The sequence below is a fragment of the Chelonus insularis genome, unplaced genomic scaffold (genome assembly GCF_013357705.1).
Source record: "Chelonus insularis isolate UGA/USDA-ARS -01 unplaced genomic scaffold, ASM1335770v1 contig_50_pilon, whole genome shotgun sequence".
NCBI lineage: Eukaryota > Metazoa > Arthropoda > Insecta > Hymenoptera > Braconidae > Chelonus > Chelonus insularis.
This window is the reverse complement of record NW_023276619.1, coordinates 443,526-468,301: the sequence shown is the minus strand read 5'-3', so window position 1 is coordinate 468,301 and position 24,776 is coordinate 443,526. Positions and strand designations below refer to the sequence as shown.

At 33.1% G+C, this 24,776-nt stretch overlaps 1 protein-coding gene across 1 annotated transcript in view; it reads right to left on the bottom strand.

Moving 5' to 3' along the window:
• Positions 1-23,708, bottom strand: part of LOC118070072 (uncharacterized) — a 30,567-nt gene extending 6,859 nt beyond the window's left edge. Inside the window, exons 1-2 of the mRNA XM_035088492.1 lie at positions 23,454-23,708; positions 3,825-3,964 (exon numbers count right to left, since the gene is read on the bottom strand). Of these exons, the coding sequence (XP_034944383.1) occupies positions 3,825-3,964; positions 23,454-23,708 (395 nt within the window). The remainder of the gene's footprint in view (positions 1-3,824; positions 3,965-23,453) is intronic.
• Between the last annotated feature and the right edge of the window lie 1,068 nt (positions 23,709-24,776).

The following is a 24,776-nucleotide window of genomic DNA, read 5'->3' as shown; positions in this document are numbered from 1 at the left end:
GAATGATGTTGTTTTTAGAATTCAGAAAATTCCGAATAGTCGTTGAAAAGTGGTTCACATGAATAGAGTCGCTCCTTGTGATGTTGATGATTAATTGTTGACTCTTTCTGGATTCTCAATTTCTTCTGAATTCAGGGTCTTTGTAACTTCCAGTCTGAGAACGTTGGCTCTCATTGATCATTTGATTTTTGATTTAAACTCGCAATGTCTGTCCTGGAGCGTTCTCGAGGAGTTACTATAGGATATACACGGTTGGAGCGTTTGTGTTGTTAACCTTTTCTTCATTAATGGCCAAAATGAAGTTAAGTTAGGCACTAAGTGTCCATGGTATCCTATAAAGTTCTAATAGTTGGTTTAAACTATTAAACTTATATTTTTGAAAATTCCTTGCAAGGTGGATCATTTGTGATTATTATTTTTGTGATTTTAAGAGTCTGATTTTATGAATAGGATGCGGAGTCGGTTATTAATTTGAAGAAATGTTCTCGAAAAGGTGAGACCATTCAATAAAATAAAGAAAGGAATTCGAATTCAAACTGAAAATTTTTTTTTAACTTTGATGCTGCAGTAATTTTTAGAATCTGTCCAGATTTCCCTTGTTTTGACCTCCCAGATTCTTAGCATTTCCAGCTCTTGTGGATTTTCATTCTTTACTTCCCGGATTCTTTTCTATAGAAAAGAAGGAAGGAAAGAAGAATTTTTAAAGTTTTCAATTTTGACTGATGAATTCTTAGTGTTTACGATTTTCTCTAAATTGTATAGAGTCACGTTATTAGTTAATTTAGATCATTTTGGCATGTTTTGGAGGTTTTTACCCACCGCAGGATTTTTCCCTCCAGAATAATTTGTTTTATTCATTTTTAAGCAGGCAGAGTTGGGAAGCAGCAATATTGGAATCTAAGCTGAATGATTATTAATTTGATTTTCATAATTTCGAATTAGAAATTAAATTTTAGATTTTTCATGTTATTTATTTCAGCCTAATCCAATATTTTTACCCAACTAATAGGAATTGCCAGGTGGCAATTTTTAGAAGATCGGGAGAAGTGTAAAATGTATGAATGTCTCCATCGATGGATTGATTGACTGACAACAGTTTGTTAGGTAACGACGATTGCTTGACGATTAGATTGTTTATAGCAACGAGGGGAGAGTTGTTTATCTCCAGTTTAGGACTGAGACTAGCTCACTTTTGATGTCTTGTCTTTGATTCTGTATTTGAATTTGTCACTTTAAATAAACTAACTTTTAATAATAGTTGTTCTCATTCTATTATTTTACAATATATACTTAATCACTAATTGTTTGTGAGTTGTCCATTAAATGTTTAGTTAATTCACTAAAAACGAGTCGTCTGCGTAATAGAATCACGACAATTATCTCTGACCGCGTGTAGCGACAGGCACGCAATACAGCGGAGTTGTTCGGGTGTGTGCTGTATGTGGCGATTTTAGGGGTGAATTGAAGACAAAAATGAAAAACTACCAAGTTTCCACATTAATGTCATAATGAGATTTTAAGACATTGAAAATGAGAAAACTGTGTGAAGTTTGGAAGTTGTTCGTATGCGAAATAGAGCGTTGCACTTATCGGTAAATAAAATGAATTGTTTATAATTATCTTCTAAGGAAATTATGCTTGTCATAAATACACAAAAATTTCAGCTCTAATCATAATTATTAATGTTCAGATGATACACTGGAGTTGTATAACAGGCTTTTAGACTATATGGAAGATATCTTCCATAAAAATATATCGTATTATCGTTAGGAACACTTGAAATGTTTGTGCCAGTCTTCTTGTGGAGATGTTCGGGTTTTTTTTATCATTCTTAACATTTTATCCCCGATATAGTGAAGTATGTTTCATGAAGTCTTCTGGTCACTGCGATAATTTTTCTCACGTCTGGATGTCGTGAATTCAGGAAGGCTTATTATCTAAATTTCTCTAATAATGTTTAATCAGTTCTCTAATCAATGTTTACTATGATTTCCATGATCAAAAAGCGAAACACCAATTGAAAGCAACATTAACTTTTATTACTTGTTTATTAGTATTCATGTTATTTTCCAAGAACTTCTCAAGTTACAAAATTTTAATCTGAGTAAACAAAACACTTCACTAGCGTCGTAGTCTTTTGTCTAATATTATACACAAGTAAAAGAAAGTGATCCCAAAAAACTTTTAATGAAGACATCCCCACTTTTTCCTTTCGTGTTTGAGATAACTATTTCAAAGCGCAATAAAGGATCACAATTCTTCGAGAATCCTCAGTTAACGTTTTCAGTTTAATAAGTAAGCGTCTAATATTTGACATTTATACGGCTTTACAGCCAGTGATTGATGACAATTATGTCCTTTACTGCAGTTATATATTTACAAGGGATTATTCGTACAACGAGGTGACATTAAAAAAATATCAGTGTAATACTGATAATTGTGAGGCGCTAGTTTGGGTACTGAATGGTGTACGAATTGTAAGAGTTAGTCCACACAATCATCGTCCAGTTATAGAACCGGAACCATTTTGTATACTGAAAAACATAGTTGATACATATTGTGTCTGTGATTATCGTGATTAATAATAATGAGTGGAATTGTTTTAAAAAAAATGTCATGAAGTTTACCAGTTAGATAATATAAACAACGGAGATGACGAGCCCCCTAAACTTCTCGCTAAGTCACAAAACATATCATTTTTCTTATTCATAATTTTTACTATAATAATTTTATTTAAGTAATTAATGTTTAAAAATCTATTCAAAGAATGCCTTCTGAACTTTGAAGCTAGCAGTCAATTTTACTATGTTCTAGAAGCAGATATGGTAATTATAGATAACGGTAATGAAGGGGACGTCTATTACCTATGCTGCGTTTGTAAATAGCAAGATGCTCGCTGGGCATTTATCACTTACGGTCGACTTAGTCTTTGTAAAGAATCAAAGGCGACCTGACTGCACAAAATGAATCATCCAGATTTCATCCCAAAATGTTTGATCTGCCATCAAATATTTGAGACGATTTCAAAAATTTATTTCGTATACCGTTATCTATACGTACGTAAGAGTAAAAGTTTATCACCATTCAATAAATTCTCAAAACGTTCGGTTTCCATAATGGGATTTTTAAAGAGCACCATATTTTTATAGTACTGATAATATTTTCTATGTATGAAATATTTATAGTACGCTCAATTTTCATAATGTAGACGAATTTTTTTCTAAAATTAAACATGCATATATTAATTGTCGATTGTTTTTCATTTATTTATTTCAGTTCTTTATCCTACTTTGCGGAATTGTTATTTTTGACATATATGTCTCGAATTGCGTAATAGGGCCGTTCCTGTCGCTAAGTCAACGTCACTTCAAACTGCGTTTTTGACAATTATAGGTGTCGTGACGATCGCTCATAGTGAAAATTCTCATGTACATCGAACCATTTCAATCAATTTTTATTTGAGAATTATACAAAATTGCGAATCCGGTTTACCCATATCCGTGTACTTATTTCCTTCAGAATTTAATTCTTCACCTCGAGTGTCAGGATCGACTACAAGTACAAATTCACCCAGTAGGAACATGGTAGTGCCTCGTCATGGCTTAAAGGTAAATGGCAGTAATTTATGCTTGGCGCATAAGACACTACCGTCTACACGGTATCAATAGATGTCTCTTGATACATAAGCATTGGTTACTAAAGATATTTCGAAATACAAATAAACATAATTATGTGTAATTCTGTAATGTGTCTTTACAACTATCGATACTAAAGATAAATACAGGTCATTATTCTTAATTATTGACAAAATGAAAAAAAGTTACCTATAATTTTTTGAACTTGTTGAAACGCAAATCTTCGAATAATCTATTTTTATAGATTGGACTGTTGTTGAACACCTAATTACTCCCCCAGCATCGATTATTTTGTCTTTTACTTGATGAATGAAATTTTTGAATCCTCCCTAAAAAACGAATTACTATGTAGTAAAAATACGTATTTAAGACTCTAACACACACATACTAGAAGCAAATACATAATATTATATTTTTAAGTGAGAAGGCGTAATAAAGGATTTTTTACTAAGGCATCCCTGTTTAAATAATCCTATTAGGAGAAGAAAGTTCAATAAAAAAATTGCATCGGAAATTTGCTATTGACTTCTATTGAAGGTTCTTTCTTCTCCAGAGATCTCCTGAATCCTATTCAGTGTTCCCATTGAGGTATGCTGAATCCTATTCAATTTATCGATAAAATTCAATAGTATTCAATGGGAATACTGTTGTCTCAGAATTTCCTATAGCTTTTTAAAGTTTATAAAGTTAAGACTTCTTTAAAAAACAAATACTTCTCTGGCTGAACCTATTTAAATTCTTCTAACAAGTCTATAGAACTCTACATATTTCAATAGGACAGTTCAATCAAAATACTTTAGTGGAATACAAATTTCTTAGTAGTACTTTTCTGGTAGAAAAAGTCTATTTCCCATTAAAACTCGACTACCGTTGTCCTATGGAAATGGATGAAATCCTATTGAAGAATACTGTAACGAAAGAAAGAACAACAAATAATCCTTTTTTCTTTAAAAATTACCAATTTCATGTTGAAATATTTGACATGTTTCCAATAGAATACTATGAAATCCTATTAAAAATACTGTGATAATGAAAAAGTTTTGATGTACTTTTGTCCTTTTTAAATTACTCATTTCCTAAAGAATTGAAACAGATTCTATTGGAAATGATTTTTAGAAAAAAAGATTGCCTAAGTTTCACTTTCACATTTATTTATCTTTAGTCCTTTTGTATCTTTCCTACAGGAATATCGTTTTTTCAATAGAAATATAATCTTAATCCCCTTTAAATAGAGTCTTCTCTTATTAATCATTCTTACGAAACAAAAAATTCCTCAGCTTTTCCTGTTAAAATTCTCGTTTTCCATTTAGATCGATAAATGTTGACAAACGTTTTAGAGGGGAGAAAATCACTCCCAAAGTTGTCACCCTAGAAAGGTGATTTTTAATTTTCACATATTTCTAATCGAAATTTTTCAAAAATACCTTATACGTGAAAAACAACACAGAAAATGATTAATAATACCTCCATTCACATACTTGTAAAACTTGCGGATATACCCCGACTAGAATTTTTTGATACGGTCCGGATAAGGTTAGCCTAATTCGACTATTTGGCCCTAATATGGAAACCTCATCAGGGCCAGATATAATGCGTGACGCTTAATATCTATTAGTCCAGTCAATATAGGAGGCTTGACTCCATTTGTCTTGAAAATTTTTGTACAAAGGGCAATTTTCAATTTTATAATGCCAAAATATCCGTAATAACCTGTAAAAAAATGTGCCCAAAAACGAAAGTGCGCTGATTTTTTTTTATATGATTTTTTCGCATTTTAGTGGTCCCGTGTATCTAAGCGAGACAGCACTATAGGCGGCACCACGCGCTAGAAAAAGACACAACTATCGGAATGTAAAAATCGTATTTTCGATAAAAAAAATTGTAGTTTTCTTGTTCAATATTATTTTATTAATTATTTGATAAACAAAAAAACCTACAAAACCATCAATTTCTTAAAGTTGTTAATTTTTTCATTTATTTATAAAAATTTGTTTTTTTATTTATGTATAAAAAATTTCTTCATTATAGTAAATAATATATTCATTTATTATATCAATTTCATATTTTTTTTAATTTTTTGGGTCAAATATTTGCCTAAAAGAAGTGTACTGCACAATAGCAAGGACCTTCCTAGTCCTTGCTATTGTGCAGTACAGAGGATATAGCAGCTTTAATGTCATCTTCTTCCAGCGGTTTTTCTGTTGATAGTTTTGCTGTTGACATTTCTGCAAAAAAATTCATTTTATTATATTGTTGTTTTTTGAATCAATTTTTTTTATTACATTTATTCGGAATTAAGAATAAGCCAACGTTAAGTATACCTGTAATGACGTTATGAAGGGACGTTTTGTCAAACACCAAATCTTTGGTTTTCGTTGCTTTCCTTGGACTAATTTGTATAGCGACATCCCGTGATAAGAAAAAGCGTCAAATCTCACCAACATTATGTGGAAGCTTATGTCTTTTATTAATGATTCGGGCCACTTTCGTTGCCTACAAAGTAAATAATTTTCTATAAATATTCATTTCAATTTATGCTTTTTACAGGAATATTATTTAACAATAAATTATTTTACGATTTTTTGTCGAAACTATCGGTCTGTTTCTATTTTTTCGTCAAATAGTTTGAAATCTTCTTTGGTTTGGCATGGGAACTTCATACCTTCATCTCCATCGAATACGTCTATATCGACATCTTCATCACCAGTTACCATTGGTACCTTCCCATTATCTTCATTTGATTATCTTCTATATTTTTTAAAAGAATTTTAACTTCAACAATTTCACCAGTAAGTTGACCAACTTGCTTTGATAATGAATGGAAGTGTTTCAATAATGTGACAAAGGAATCAACTACGGATAAATAAAAATCGTTTAAAATTTTAAACTCGAAATGCAATTTCTAAACTTACAATTATAAAATCAATTTTCTATGTAATTGTTTCTACTTTGTTCATATTGATGATTGAGTAGATTAATTTCAGTAGAATCTGCAGTATGATTTTGTAAGTGATTTGGTTCTGATGATGCTGTTTGATTATCAGGTGACGGGCTTGATCGATTTTCAAAAATATTTGTTGTAATTGTAGCATTTTCTGATGTATGACGTGGTTCAAATACTTGTACATGCTGGTCTTTATTTCGATCACTTCCAAAACTGTTAATAATTCTTGTAGGACATCTTTTTTTCTTGGGTATAATTTTTTGGTCGTCCGATTCGCTGGTATCGTATGAAGTAGTGGCATAACATAAACTCTTTCGTGCTCTTCATCACTCAAATCAAGAATGACCATTTTTTTTTTTAATATCGCCTATTTTGAGAATTTTTACATCCGTATGTCTTCTACTAACTTTCCACATTTGTAAAATACTAGAATCACAAAGATATAGGTACAATGATCTAGTTTTTCTTAAACTATTGCCTGATAATTTTATTGAATTTAAATTTTCTCCATACATTTATATTCCGCCTATCTCCAAAACTCTATTGTGATCTAATAAAATAACATTATTAGGTGACCCCGTCGTGAGAACTGTTCCATAGAAAAGTAGTCGTTTTATTACCATTTTACTTGTATCATCTGGTTCTAATTTTCTTAATATTTCACTTTCTGGAGGTAATTGCGCTTTTTCCTCCCAAACGCAAGATATTTCATTAAATCGTCGACATATTTGAGAAAGAGGTTTGTTACCATTTCGAATCAGTTCTTTCATTTTACCCAAGGCATTTTCAAAAGAATAGCCGGAAACTTCAGTTAGCGCACAATTCGTATCTATATATGAATGGTGATATTGTCACAAAGTCTCTTAAAAACGAAATATTACGATTTACATAACGCTGTCCTCTCACTGTACATCTTTCGCAAGACTCATATCCAGGATGACCGATTATACATTTTACGAATGACCGAGCCAGAAACTTATTTTACTGGACTTAAATAATGGTAAACCATCAACATTAAATAATAATTCTATCACATTACTTTCATAAATTTCTGGATTTAAACATTTCAAGATATTATTTGTGATTCCGAAATATACGAATTCATCTGTGCTACGAAAGCTTATAATATCGTAGCTATTTGATGTTGTATGCAAAAAAGTTTTTGCATTAATTTCAGAATCATATTCAACCTCTCTTTCTACTACATCACCTGGGTTTAGATTATGACTCACTATCAATTCACTACAATCAGATTCCTCTTCTGAACTATTTGTGCTCATATGCTCTGAACTTTCTCCGGCCTCACTTTCTATAACTAATCCATTATTATTTATATGTTGTTCTTGACTTTCACGAGTTGGCAGTTCTTCAGAAATCAACTGAAAATTGCTAGAGTTACTATTACCATTTTCTTCATTATTATACAACTCACTATTGGGCAAATCAACTGTAACATCACATTCTGAGACATCCTAATTCACGTTTTTTTAAACTTTGCAGATTATTTTCAGCCATGGTTTAATGATGGACACTCGTAGATGTTTGAAAATATACTAATAATTCAAAAATTTCTTTGCTTAGAACCGCCACTAAATAATATCTTCTACTTTTCCAATGCCAGCAAAAAAAAGAAACAGCAGTTTTTTTCAGAAAGTACATTGTTAGAGAAAATGTTTTATATGAGAGGTTGTAATTACTCAGGTATATATTTTTAAGATCAAGAGCAGGTAAAAATATTGCTTTGTATTGCTTTGTATACAATACATATATATAAAAAAATATGCCCTACGAATACCTTGGGGACAGGAGACGCGAAGCCCCCCCTCTCGATTTTCAACGTTTTCAAAAGATGTGTCCTTAAGATATTCAATAGATATATTTATATGTATATATTGATTTTAAAAATTGAAAATAATTGCCCTTATCATATTATTTATAATATATTATATTATGATACATACAATGTGAAAACATATCATTGAATATTATGTAACATTTTAGTTTAAAAATATTGATACGCTCTTAAAATAAGCCATACTTTTTTTTATATTCGGGTTTCTTAAAGAATTACTCAAAAATACCTAACGGGGTAAATACCTCATTTCCCAAATAAGGACCTCATAAGGTTTCCTTAATGAAAATTTTATTTCAATGTACGTCCGGACTGCCTTAAATTTTTTGTATGAAGACCTTACGAGGTATTCATGAGGCAGATTTAATTGTGGTATACCTTATACTGCCCTATTAAGGCAACGTAAGGTATTCATAGGGCAAGGGTGATTTCGGCTTACCGAACATTAACCTTACAAGGCCCGTACATAACATTAGGCATGCCCCCCATTAAATTCTAGTCGGGACATTATTTCTTTATTAAAAATAATAGAAAATCTGTAACTCAAAAACTAAACTAAAAAGAATAGTTAAAGATTAGTCAAAATATTATTTTTTGTTAATGTCATGTCGGCAAACATAGATATAATTCTTATCAAAGTCACTGATAAACTATTTTTGAGGAAAATTATTTATATAATTGTAATATGCAGATTATTCAATGCTAGCATTCTAAACAAATGTGACATATTTAAATCATTTGAAAAATTGTAATGTTATTTTTTCACATTCATCTTTAATACTGTAGTAAATGGATATTTTTGCGTATTGTATTCATTTTAATTTTGGTTAATAATCATTATTTTATATGTGTATAAAATCGTGTGCTTGAAACAGAAATATTATTATCTATTATCCTAAAAATTTCGTAACACTCAATAGTTGAGAATGAAAGTTACCCCCCTTAATGTTATTCAGTTACTTTTAACAACATTTCAAACTATGAAAATTATGGAGACACCTGTAAATGGTACTGAAATACAATTGAAGAATCACTTTTAACAAACATCATTGAATGCAATGCTTATCGTATTGTTTCTCGTGAAATTGACAAATTCGTATCATCAGAAATGATCAAAGATCGTAAAGTATTAAAGCAAACATCAGAAGTTTTGTTAACGATGTAAAATCGAAAATTCAATCATATGGTTTAGACAATATATGTAATTCTGATCAAAGAAATACATTCAGAGAGGACTTTAACTCCAGAAGGAGGAAGAGAAATAGAGTGCACAGTTCAATCAGTTTCTTCGACAACTCACAGTTATTCTATGCAACCGACGATATTAACTGATGAACAAATCCTTACTTCCTTTTTTCTTGTGTTAAAAAATTTGATTCAAATATTATATTGTATGATATATTCTGGTAGTTTAAATACTAATTTTTTTTGAAACACTTCATTTTCTGGTTAAAGGATGTATTTTTTCCGAATGTTGGAAAAAAAAGTTTAATTTTGATTGATTCGTGAACGAGACATTGTTTTGAAGCTGTCACATCGGCTAAACCACCGGATAGAGAAATTAAGATAATGATTATTCCTGAAGGGGTTACTGGACAAATTCAACCATTAGATGTTTTTGGGTTTAGAATATGGAAAAACTTTGTAAGACATTTTTCAGACGGTGTCCTATCACGAGAAGATTTTAAATTCACACTCAAGAAATAATATTATTCAATTACAATCACTTTCTTATGATCAACTCTCGTCTCCACGATACATTTATCGTTATTGTTATGAATGTTTTAAAAGTAGTTATACATTTTTTTTAACTAGATAAATGTACAAATCCAGTCGATTTCACATTTGAAGATTACTTTAAGACTCATTGTGAAATTCCAGGATGTAAAAATATTGCAATTTTCCGTTGTGCATGGTGTGAAAAATCATTGTGTTTTGAACATTTTTACAATGATTATCATTTATGATATACGTACAATAAATAAATAATTCATCTTCTTTGTTTTGATACAAATCTGGGCAAAAAGGGAATATTTTTTTGCATCGATTTCGATGTTGCTTCAAGAATTGCAAAGATACGTATCTCGTAATTTCTTATGCTCTTTTGATTGAAATTGGTCTCATTGAAAAATAATTAATAGTTTTTGAGTTATAGATTTTCTAGTATTTTTAATAAAAAAAATAATATATATCCGTAAGTTTTACACGTATATGAATGGAGGTATTATTAATCATTTTCTATGTTGTTTTTTCACGTATTAGGTATTTTTGGAAAATTTCGATTAGAAATATGTCAAAATTAAAAATCACCTTTCTAGGGTGACAACTTTGGGAGTGATTTTTACCCATCCAAAACGTTTGTCCGCTAAAAAAAACAATAATCGATTTATCATTTTCGACGTAGATTATTATATAGAAACCTCAGCTACTTTCCTTGTAAGCTACTCTATATTTTTTTTAGATAAAAAAAGATTACTATAAAATTATTAATAATAATAACAATGAGAACGCATCCAACTACACAGTATCCTGGTTCTATGATATTTGATCCTCCGACAAAATATCCCCGACAAAATATCCCCGAACAAAATATACCCAGACAAAATATCTCCAGATAAAATATCCTCAACAAAATTTTACTGGAACAAAAGAAGGAACTACAGAAAATTAAGAAACAATACATAAATTTATTATTCAAAATATGACATATTATGAAACTAATTGAACCCTACTTACAACGACTTACAATATTAATAATTTGATGTCAATTGTCAATTTATAAAATTCTTATTTAACATTTATCAAGAATAATATTGCATAATATCACAAAAAATAATTGCACAGCATTGATTGATAATCAGTACTAACAAACATTGCTAAAGAAATGTGATATTATCTTAAAGTTAGCTTAGATTACTTTACCAAATATCAATACATTAAAAATACATGTAGGAACTGATGAAATTCACTCAAAACAAAACATGTTAAGATATCTAATTAATTAACAATGAATAATACTGCTTTTCAGACAATTACATTAATTATTAAATGAAATAATCTTAGCAATATTTCTCAAATAATACAACTGATTTTTTGAATCGTATTTACTGACCACCTTTTTCAATCGCTGATCGTAATTGCGATATTCTTGGCGACGATTAGTGACATTCATTCCAGTATTTATCTGATTTATACAAACTTCCGTATGAACTTGTTCATCTTTTAAAGACTTTAAAAATACACCAACACCAGCATGATGAACACCAATCCCACGATTCAAACGATTATGCCAACCTTCAGTTGGATTATTTGTTTGCAAATAATCATTAATTACGGCCCGATGACAATTCCACATAGACACCTCAAATCGAGGCTTGTGACGCTTTTTCTTATTATGACAAGTTCTGCCAATCCAAGTATCTTCAGAATATTGCAATAACTCATCAAGTTCTTCACTATGTGCATCATAAAAATCTGTCGCAACAATCAACTCATAACATTTTATAACATCTGTTGTTGGAATGAAAGTCAATGCTGGAAGCAACCGCAGATTCAATGCAAAAATAATATCAGTATTATACTTCTTCTGAAGGCCACAAGCTTGAATGTGACGCCAAACACACTGGTTGAAGTGGAACACCCAGATAATTGAACTCCAGTGAATATTTTCTTGAAAGCAATGATAAAAGATTCCTCAAAATCAGTCATTATTTGATCTGACTTATAATTAGGCAGACTGCCACGAATAACTTTTAAAGCATTCTCGTATGTACGCTGTAATTTATCAGGTGCTAAAACATACACCAGTGGCAACGATTTACCATTTTTATTTCCATGAATAGTATACAACTGTGAGAATATTCAAGGTACACTTCTAAATGTGCCATCTCCTAACCACTGCTCACAAGTTGATAAATAATTCAGATTTTGCAACGTAGTAAAGACTGAAAATCGCTTCTTATCGCCGCCACTGTCATGTAACAAAAACAACTCTCCATTATGTGTATATTTCAATTCATTAATTAACTCCAAATCACCACGTGACTTCGGATTCACTATTTGTGGATTATCCACAACTCGAACACGATTAACTGCCCGTGATAATGATTGGGGCTTCGGCAATAATGCAGACACCGGAGATAATACACCACGAAGACAACGAGAGATAACTGCCGCTGGCTTGTCATTAGTTCTACGAGCCTTTTTCAGAATTTTATTCTTCAACACTTTGGCCTGAACTAAAGCGACATCAGCCGCATGATCATGGATGGGCACTGTGCCAACAATATTTCCTGCATGAAAAAAATCGGAAAAAAAACAATTAACACAATAACTTATTCACTAGAATAATATATTGAGGTTCTTACTAAAATTCAATGAAACTAACATATTCACAAAGATACATGCAACAATATTAATTTAAAATTTACCTGTTCGGAGGTCTGAATCCGTATGGATTAATAAATGACAATTTTTGTTAGTGGCACAACGCCATTAAATATCACATTTATTAACTCTCTTCTTAACATATAAAATACCATCGTGGACTAAAAGTTTATTGCCCTTTTGAGACGTTACAAACGTTAACGGCATCCTATATAACTTAACAACTTTAACAACATTCAATAAACAGCAACAGCTTGGATAAACAATAAACATGTCAAGTACAAACACGATGACTCCGCTTGCCGGCAGCTACTACTCAGGCTTTGCCAGAAGCGGCGCTGCTGCTATCTAGGCGAAAGTTGGCTTTGAGACCAGTAGAGGCGTTGTTAAAGTGTCAATGCAGCCATATGTTTGGCGGTCATATACAAATGATGAAATAAGACGAATGTTAAATTGAGATAAGAAAATGATTATTGTGAGATTGAATTAATGTACATAAATTAGGAATCAAAAGATTTTTTTTTCAGTGTAGGGACCATCCTACGTTTTTTGATAAATTAAAAAATGTTTTAGACCTCAGAACACGGGATATACTACATTTATATAAAGACAATCCTACGTTTTTTTACTTAATAAAAAATTGCTTTAGCCCTTAATACACGGGTTTGGGTATTCTACACTTATTTAGGGCCAATTCTACGTTTATGTGACAACAAATTTAAATATTTTAAAACAAGGATATTTTGTCTCCGGGATATTTTGTCGGGGGATCAAAACGCCTGATACCCAGTATCCTATGGGTGATTTGAAAATCCGTGTGATGACAGATTCATGGACTAACTGACAAATTCACGAAATAAAGAAATACAAAATTTAGACACTTACACAACTTATTTAACTTACATCAAGAGAAGCAATTGAGTGGGCGGATTGAGAAGCAGGCGGATATCGGCTAGTATATCTAGCAAATTTTTTCATTTCATCATGTATTGTATATTAAATTTAAATAATTTGTTTTTTGTCATAAGGCAATCTTTTTCAAGTATTATATTATTATTCGTTAGCACAGAAATAATGAAAAATTTGAAACTGTAGACTAATCCAACTTAACTGTATTGAAAATTGTTTCATCACGATTTCTTTCGTTTTAGTAATCACGAAATGCTTTATTAGCTTTTTAGTGGGATGTAATTGTTATTGATCCGATTTTCTGGACCTTGAATTTCGACATATTTCTACGTTTCAAGCTGTCAGAATCAAATACGACCGTCTTTAATATCTTTTTTTTTTATTATTATTGATTAATTACAATCTGTCCTTTTGGACAATGAATAATTTTGATGACGTGATTGTGTGAGCGGTGGACACTCCAGTGAGTCATCCCGGTACTTGTAGGAACCTGCTCGGCAAGTCAAGAGGGTTAGTTTTTTTCTTCAGTTTTTTAATTTCTCTGTTGCGATCCAGCATGGCGATTGCCAATTGATTTTGATGGCTTTCTAAACGTTAGACGTATCACGAGCTGAGTGATTGTGTCACATCGAGGACTGGTTTAATGTCTAGGCCGTTATGTAGCGTGTCATTTGCTACATACCATGGTGCGTTGGCTATCATCCTCAGAGTTTTATATTGAAATCTTTGGATGATATCAATTGTGGTTCTCACACACGATCCCCATAGTTGGATACCGTAGACCCATATAGGTCTTAATATGATCTTGTATCAGAGGACTTTATTGCTGAAAGATAATTGTAATCTTCTTCCCATCAGCCAGTTCATTTTTCTTAGTTTGATCTCAAGCTTTGCGCTTGGTCGTGATGTGCTTTTTCCAAGTCAGCTTGCTGTCCAGGTGCATGCCTAGGTATTTAACATTATCCGCTACAGTTAGTGGATGGTTGTTTAGGGTGACTGGAGGACAAGTTTTATTAGTGAGTGCAAATTTTACTTGCACTGACTTGGCTTCACTAGCTTTGATCTCCCACTTAGCAAGCCATGTTTAAGTCCTGTTGAGGTGATTCTGGAGGATATTTGAAGCTTCTTCAGAGTGGTCGTGGACTGCTACAATAGCTGTATCATCAGCAAAGGTTGCAACAGCAACGCTATTGTCGGTTGGAAGATCTGAGGTGAAAAGTGGGTATAGTGTAGGTCCTATCACGCTCCCTTGAGGAACTCCTGCCTTTATATGATGAGTTGTTGATCTGCTGCTTTCACTTCAGATTTAAAATTTTCTATTTTCAAGTTATAATTTGAGTAGTAAGTAGAATTTAGGGATATGTGTCTTGATTTTGTATAGAAGTCCAGGGTGCCATACTCTGTCGAATGCTTGCTGTATGTCCAAGAATGCAGCTGTACAGCATTTCTTTTTTTCAAACGCATCAGCTACGATGTTGGTGACTCTATGAACCTGTTCAATAGTTGAGTGCTTCTTCCTGAACCCAAATTGATGGTCTAGTATAAGGTCGAGTATATCTATTATAGAGTTCAGTCTCCTGAATAGTAGCTTTTCGAAAAGTTTTAACATCGCTAGTAACAAACTAGTGTATGATGATGGTTTTTCTGTTAGTTTTCCAGGCTTTGGTATGACTATTACTTTTGCAAACTTCCACTGCGACGGAAAATATGATTGTCGAATTATTGCATTGAATAGTGATGGGAGACAAACCATTCCTTTTTTTGAAAGCTCCTTGATCATTTTAGGAGTGATGCTGTCGTGTCCTAGTGCTTTTTTGGGTTGAGGTTCTTTTCTAGCAGGTGACAAATTTCATTTGGTGTAATATGTTCGATTGGTAGGTCCATAGGTAGTGGGCTACTTAAGTATCGTTGTATTTTTAGGTCGTGTATTATTTGGCTAAAATCTGAGGTATTTGGAGTAAAAGGTGATTGTAAGCGCCTTGCAAACACTTCTGCATTTTCATCATAGCTTCTGGCCCAGCTTTCATCTTCTTTACGTGCTGGTGCGTTCGGCTGTTGTGGTCTTTTTAGATACTTCGTAGCTTTCCAGAGAGAGTAGTTGGTGTCTTTGAGGTAGGATAAATTGCTGATGTAAATTTCAAAGATATTATTTCTGTAGCTTTGTAGTTTAGCTTTGAGTTCTTTGGTAGCTGCATTGAGTTTTTTTTTTATCTGTAGGATGTCAACTTAACTGCCATTCCCTGCGAAGTTTTCTTCTCTTAAATATCTAGGATAATTTTGTTCTTGCGGAGATATTGCTTGGGCTACTGAGGTCACTGAGTTTATCCTGGCTGTGTGATGTGATCTATTGCATTTTCTATATTCTCGTTGGTTTTCAAAGGATGATTTTGTTATTTAACTATCTATGAGTTCTCTAGCAGTATCCCAGGCTGTGTTAGCGTTATGTAGAAACGGGCTTCTGAAGTTGTTTGCTTGGTTTGCACAGAGTGTGATTAGCACAGGTGTATGATCAGAGGAGAGGTCATCACTTACACTGACACTTATGCTTGTTCTGGCTATTCCCTTGGCGACGAAGATGTCCAGTAAGTCAGAAACTTTTTGCAGATCTGTAGGCCAGTGTGTGGGCTGACCTTGGCTTAAGCTATTATAATTCTTATTCTTTATCACTGTGAACAGTTGTTTACCACGAGTAGTTGTCAGCCCGAAGCTCCAGTGTTCATGTTTAGCATTATAATCCCCACCTGCGATAAATCTGTGGCTTGAGATCTTAAAAAATTGTTCAAATTCCTAGCTTTCTACTTTATGGTTTTGGAGGCAATATACAGCTGACAGTGTTAGAGGCCCTTGCCGGTTCATCAAGACTATACTGGATGCTTGAATTTTTGCAGTTTCATATCTTGGTATTTCATAATGTTCTACGGACTATTATTGCTGTCCCCCCACTTTTTATGTCATCTAGTGGGACCGATGGGTGAAGTGATCTTATTACTACTCTGTAGGCACATTCCTGCTTCAGTTGATATGTATGATTGTGGCGTGAAGCCCAGAATTTATTATCTCAAAAAGAAAATTAACTCAAGCACCGGAATGAGAGAAGGAATGAGAATTGATCACAAAGAAATTATAACTCATACAGTTTAAAATGGATACAATAATTTATTTTGTATCAATCCACTACTCAGTCTTGTTTTTTAACACTATTACACTTATCCTTGGTCTGAAACACTCTCATTCAAGATAGCTGACACTTTTGCACGTGCGTTTTGGCATCACTTAGAAAAAATACTCTTACTGTGAGATTATAGAACGTTAGTATAGATTGAATCACTCAACTAAATTCTGTGAAGGTCTCTAAAGCTGAACGAATACTCTCGAATCTTTTAGACACTCAAAAACGATCTTTTTCTTCAGTTAGGAACTTTCAGAGAAACAACGCATGCTCTCTCCTCGAAATCTTGAAAGACACTGATGAAGGTCCAAAAAGAAAGGTTGGACTATCACCCCCAAATTTTGATTGGTCACTCAATGCTCTGTGATTGGCTCAGAAATTCTTTAAATGCTGACGTCTCGATAGATGATTAGCTCATTGAGTTACTAGATAGTGACTCGAATGTTAATTAGTGGAAAAGAAATTTAAAGGATACATACGGGACTCTCAAGATTTTTTCTACGGCACTACCATAAGAATTTTGTATAGTGCCGTGTCACAATGAAATTGACTCGGGGGCTTCACCTAACCGAAGAGATTAGGAAATCTGGCAGTCAGTTGACTGAACAATGATACATTGCACATTCCGCTTTGAGTATGCGTATTATTTTTCTATAGTCTTTTATCGTATTAGCCACTCTTCTGATTTGACCATCGTTACCGACGATTTTGTATGTATATTTGTCGCCTTGAGTTGTTTGTTGAATTTTCTCAGCGAGTATCTGAATAGCTTGTACACCAAGAATAAAGATTGGGGGGGGGGCTTTGGAATTTTTGTGGTGTTTACTTTCTGCGTGTTGGCTTGACTATCACTTGCTTGATCATTGATTGAGTTTTCTTCTTGCGAAATTTTTGTTTACGGAAAAAAGGATTACTCTCTATTGGTGACTACAGGGAATCTACGCTGTTTGTGCTTGTTTGTACGCTTAGGGTTAACCAGATTTGTTTTTTCTTTGGAAGCTATTAGCCACTCATTTGTTTTATTGACTAGCATAAGTTTGATTGTGTCATTTTCACCTGAGTCATTATCGCTGGATAGACTTGGAGTAAAAGTTGGTGGATTGTCCTGAGTGATTGAAGGTGTTTCTGCCATGGCATCAGTGTCTTCTACGACCATTTGACCATCGCTGTTCTCTGACATTATTCCTGCTCTCTTTTTTTGGAGTAGTTTCTGTTGGTTTATATAAAAATACTAAGATCGTAATACACCTAGCGCTACCTAGTGTTAAGTATGCAAGTCGAATGTAGTAGTTTTAGTATGTGTATGTGTTCTGACTTGGAGGGGCCCAAGTCAGTTAGTCAGGAATAATCAAAATTTCTTAATGCCGGACTTGTCCACCGGCGCTTCAGTCAACTCACTGGACCAATCATCGGGAAGTATTTCCCTCATGGCCCAGAAGGCGACTCTACGGCCCTAGTGACGCCAACAAGCACGCGGTCGAGCACTCGTGGCGTCAGTTAGCTCCAGGCAAATCACGCGGTCATCTCTGTACAACCTTTCGCAGTCAAATCGCAGATTTTTGCAGTCAGCTCACCCTTCGTAGAAAAAAGTACGGTCAAACAGACTCAGACAACTCTCACGAACATACGACCTTTGTTCTCATTCTGCTCTTAATTCTTACAGTCCACTAGTTTTTTTAGTTTGCTCGTCCGGCCGACTCGAAGTCAGAACAGTATGATTCAATAAATCAATTCGTTCCAAGTCGAATAAGAAATCACGTTGTTTCATTAGGTTCTGGGTCCAGATTTATGGTCTTTAGGGTTTTTAGCTAAATATCGCGAAAGTTAATAAGTTATCAAGTTATTAGTGTGATAATAAATCGCAGCAGGATATTTAGATTAGCTAGCTTAGGCACTCGTTTTTTTTAGTTTGCGGAAAGCTAAGAAATGGCGGCAAATTACATAGTCAACGTGCCAAAGTTAAGAGGCAGAGAAAACTACAGCGAATAGGTTTTTGCAGCGGAAAACTTCTTAATCCTAGAAGGGATGATGAAATGCATCAAACCAGAGGAAGATGTGAGATTGTTTGCCGAGGATGATGCAAAAACAAAAGCGAAGCTGATTCTCACGATCGACTCTTCATTATATGTGCGCATTAGGAATGTTTCCACTACCAAGGAATTATGGGAGAAGCTAAGAGCCTTATTTGACGATTCCGGATTTGCAAGAAGAATAAGCTTACTACAACATTTAATTTCTATAAGACTCGAAAATTGTAGTTCTATGATTGCTCATGTGACACAAATTATAGAAACAGGGCAAAAGTTGTGTAATACAAGATTCCAGTTAAACGACGAGTGGATTGGTTCATTGTTATTGGCAGGGCTACCTGAAAAATATGCCCCCATGATAATGGCCATCGAACATTCGGGTATTCAGATAACAATAGACGCCATTAAAAGTAAGTTACTTGACATGGAATCGGAAAACGGAATGAACGATGAATCGAATGGCGCTTTGGCCAGTGGTTATAGAGGTTGGCAACACTCATCGACGGCCAGAAAGTCTATGGTTAGCAAAACTAACAATCATGGCGGCCAACATGGAACGTCAACAAAGGCGAAGAAAGAAATTAAATGTGATCGATGCAAACAAATAGATCATTATAAGTCACAATGTACGGCTGAAGTGTCGAATAACAAAGGAAATGAACGTAAACAAACAAATGCATTCAATGCGGTCTTTCTAAGCGGAAACTTAAATAACCAAGATTGGTATGTAGATTCTGGAGCCAGCGTACACTTGACGCCAAATAAACAATGGCTCACGAATATTTCTTACGAAAAAGAAGCTCAGACTATTATAGTAGCCGACAAAACAAAAGTGCCGATTGCGTGTTCCGGCGATATAAAGATATCTATGATAGTAAATGATTGCAGTTTTAATGTGGACATAGAAGATGTGTTTTGTGTACCGGAATTGACAACTAACTTACTAGCAGTTAGCCAATTAATTCACAAAGGAAATAATGTTGTATTTACTACAAACGCATGTGAAATATATAATCAGAAAGGTACACTGGTCGCTTATGCATAATTAACAAATGGAGTTTACAAGCTACAACTTCAAGAAAATATATCTGCAGCAGCAATCATATCTGGAGAGCTCTGGCATCGCAGGCTTGGACATATAAACGGTGAACGTCTGAATAAAATGCAGAATGCAGTTAATGGATTAACCTTAAAAGAGAAAGTTGACATTACAAAGTCGACCTGTACTGTGTGCTGTGAAGGTAAACAAGCTAGATTGCCTTTTACTCTTATTGGTAAGAGAGGTACAGAGGTGTTGAATATTATTCACACGAATATCTGTGGTCCTATGGAGTGCGATTCTATTGGAGGTTCTAAATACTTCATTTTATTTGTTGATGACTTTAGCAGAATGACAGCTATTTATTTCCTAAAAAACAAGAATGATGCCTTGAAAAGCTTTAAAGAATACAAAGTGTTAGTTGAAAATCAGACAAATAAAAAGATAAAAATCATTAGAAGTGACAATGGAAGAGAATTCTGCAATGCTGAGTTTAACGATTACTTCAAGAAAATGGGTATAGTTCATCAAACAACATGTCCATACACGCCAGAACAGAATGGACTATGTGAGCGTATGAACAGGACTTTAGTCGAGAAAGCAAGGTGCATGCTTTTTGATGCACAGTTAAGCAAGACTTTCTGGGCTGAAGCTACAAACACAGCGGTATATTTGCACAATCGCACAGGTTCGCCCGTATTGCAAGGAAAAACACCTTATGAACTATGGCATAGTGTCAAGCCAGATATAAGTCATCTGAGAGTTTTTGGCAGTATGGTAATGTTTCACATAGCTAAAGAAAAGAGACGAAAGTGGGATAAAAAGCCCAAAAAGGTATTCTAGTAGGCTATGCTGATGGAAGCAAGGGATATAGAGTGTATGATCCAACGTACATGTGATAACAACTAGTCGAGATGTGATAGTTGTCGAGAAAGAAAACACTACCATAGCAGTAATAGAAAAAGAAAATGTAAATGAAACAACTAAAGATACAGACCAGCCATCTTCAGTGAGGGATATGGAGGAAAATTTTTCTGATACTCTTACATCCCATGAAAAGTCTACAGATGACTCTGATTCTGAATATGTACCCAGTGAGTATGAAGATGTAGAAGAAAGTTTAGAGGACAAAGTGACAACTACAAGAGAAGTTAGAAACAGAAGACAACCTAATAGATATGGTTTCAGTAACCAACAAAATGTCTGTCTTCAAGAAGCTGGAGATTTAACATTGCAGGAGGCGTTGACTGGACATGAAAAAGAGTATTGGCAAAAGGCATTAAAAGAAGAACTTTAATGTTTTGATGAGAATGAAGCTTGGGAGTTAGTTGATGCTCCTAGTAGTGGTTGTGTGGTTCAGTGTAAATGAGTTTTAAAGAAAAAGTGTGATGTGGATGGTAAAGTTTTATATCGTGCGCGTTTAGTGGCAAAAGGTTTCACTCAGAGACATGGTGTGGACTACAATGAAACTTTCTCCCCAATGGTTAGATTTTCTACCTTAAGATTATTGTTTGCCTTGACTGTAAAGTTAGATTTTAAAACAACACACTTAGATGTAAAAACAGACTTTTTAAATGGACATCTTGAAGAAGATATTTTTATGGAAAAACCAGATTGTTTTGGTGATTTAAATGATTGAAGTTAAAAAAGGCCATTTATGGGTTAAAACAATCTTCAAGAATGTGGTATAAAAGGGTTGATGACTGTGTAACATTGGTTATGTAAAATCTAAATATGAACCTTGATTGTTTATTAAGAGAAATAAAAAATGTGTAACTGTAATTGCATTATGTGTTGATGATTTTTACATATTATCCAACGATTGTAATGAAGTAATAAACTTGAAAAAGTCTTTAGGTGACAATTTCAAGACTAAAGATCTAGGTTCAATAAGACAATGTTTGGGTATGCGAGTTGTGTGCAATAAAAATTCTGTAACATTGGACCAAGAAGGTTATATAGACCAGTTGTTAGGTAAATTTAATATGTTGGATTGCCACACATCAAATACACCAATGGATTGTAAACTTAATCTTAGTATAGGTAACAAATGTGATACTAGCATACCGTATCAATGTCTGATAGGTAGTTTGATGTATTTGTCCGTTTTAACTCGCCCTGATATATCATATTCAGTTAGTTATATGAGCCAATTTAATAATTGTTTTACTAAAGAATATTGGCAACATGCTAGAAGAATTATAAGATATTTAAAAAAGACAAAACATTATGTTCTAAAATATGACTCTAAACTTAACTCTGAAATAACTGGTTATGTTGATGCTGATTGGGGCAGTGATGTTATTAGTAGGAGGTCTTATACAGATTATGTGTTTGAATTATCAGGTGCTGCAATATCATGGGAAAGCAGGAAACAAAAAGTTGTTGCACTCTCTGGTATAGAGGCAGAGTATATAGGGATCTCAGAATGTTGTAAAGAAGCTATTTACTTACAAAACTTGTAATGTGAAATTACTGACAGTTTATATACTATTATTCTGTACAATGACAACCAAAGTGCACAAAAATTGTTGTTGAATCCTGTTTTTCATAATAAATCTAAGCATATAGATATAAGATTTCATTTTTGTGAAGAGATAATTGCTCAAAACTTGGTGAATGTTTATTACCTATGTACAGCTGATATGCCAGCTGACTTGCTTACAAAAAGTTTGGGTTCAATTAAGCATAAAGCTTTTGTAAATGCTGTTGGCTTAGTTGAAAAATAAGTTCCTTATGTTATTTTTATATAGTGGGGGTGTTGGTTTATATAAAAATACTAAGATCGTAATACACCTAGCGCTACCTAGTGTTAAGTATGCAAGTCGAATGTAGTAGTTTTAGTATGTGTATGATTCAATAAATCAATTCGTTCCAAGTCGAAGAAGAAATCACGTTGTTTCATTAGTTTCCACTCAGTTACACTTTAACTTAGAATCACAATGTTTCGAAAATATATCGATCTATATACTGTTATTGATACGTCTGAATACTTCGAATGCCTTAATACATGAGATATAGAAATAAATACATTCGTTCGAGTTTACTAGAGTTAATATATAACGATTTGATGTATGTAATTTTAATATCTGCTCTAAGTACCGAGTATGCTATATCTATCTAATACTGTCTTCAATATCTTTAGAGTAAAAATATCAACGTGGGATTAATTGAATTCGACGCATAATTACGCAACTTAGAACAGATTAGGTTTTCAACACAATCGGTCGACCCATTTTTTTTTTGAAGTATCAAAACACTAAAAAAATGGTAAACTAGTCCAATTTTGTAATTTAGGCAAAACTGAAGAAAATTATGATGAATATAATTGAAATAATTATCTTTATAATATTGCACTGATATTTATTTTAACTTGATTAGGTTAAAAATATAAGTAATCTTGATTGATTTACTAAATAATGATAGTTTCATTTTTAGGTAGAACAATATGATCATAATATAATGATTAGTTAGCTCTAGAGTACTTACACTGATAAAAAATTTTGTATTATTAGTTAAGAACAATCGCAACCGTTGGTGAAATCCGCCAGCATTATGATACATCACTAACAGCCATAAAAATGAAACATTTCTTAAATCGGCTGTTCCACAAGTTGAGTAGACGAAACTTCTACATATTTGTTGAGCTCTCGTTGATATAATCATCCAATTAATATAAGTTTCTACACTTAATGATGCATAATAATTAGCCTCTTCGTTATTTTTTGGATATGAAGAAAACATGTTTTTCTTACTTAATCCATCAAGCTAAATATAACAAAAAATATAAGTATTGACTATAACAGACGTTTTGGAACACCGGCACTAAAAGCTTAATTCCCGACTGCTAATTTTTATGACAGAACACTCTTTTCTTTCTGCCCTAACTATATCTAGATAAATACAATAAAAGTGTCTGCCATTATAATAAAGTAACATAGGCTACTGTTTATTTATATAAAATGTTCATAACAATTAACTTTGTGATAAAATATTCAAAACGAGATCTCTACAATAGATTAAAAACTCAACTGAAAATCATTATAAATTAAAATAATCCTCATTGAAACTCTATGTGTATTATTTCGATGCATATAAGAATGTCAACAAAATTTTGTGTTTTTAATAAATACAGTAAGAATGTGTTGTGCATCATTTTAACCCAAAAAAGATGTAATCATAACACATTATAAGTGTTTCATTTATGTAATTCATTAAATATGAATTAAATTCCAACTCAAAATATTTTATTACATTACAAATGTCTTAAAACTACACATAAAAAATTGTGTAACACATACAGTCAGCATGAAGCATGTTGTCTAACTATTCACCTGTGTTAGAGTTAAAATAAATAGAATATCAAAAAAATCTAAATAAAATCTAAAGTAACACCGAAACATTCATATTAGTTATTTTTTTTTTCCATTAGTTAAAATACAGATGATACAAGCACACAGATCATAAAATGAAAAGAAAAACAATATTCAGTTATTATATTGTTATGATTACGATGAATTCTCATACTTTTACATTTGGTGTGTTTTTTTTAATGGAAGAAGATGTCTTGAAATGTCCCGCCTTCCTCTGCACTGAGTCATGAAGCCATTGTACCGGGTCTATTTGCACAGTAAAGGCGGTCGTCTTATGTCTTAGGCCTACAGGTTCCCCAGGTTTCCAAGTTGCCTTGGTTCCCTTCTAGGCCCCGGAACAGTCCCTGACGATTTCCATATGGTAGTACGAAAGAACGTTATCTTTCGCCTTCGGAGATTCGGCTAAGCTCCATTGTCCCCCGGTTTCCTCAAACTTAGT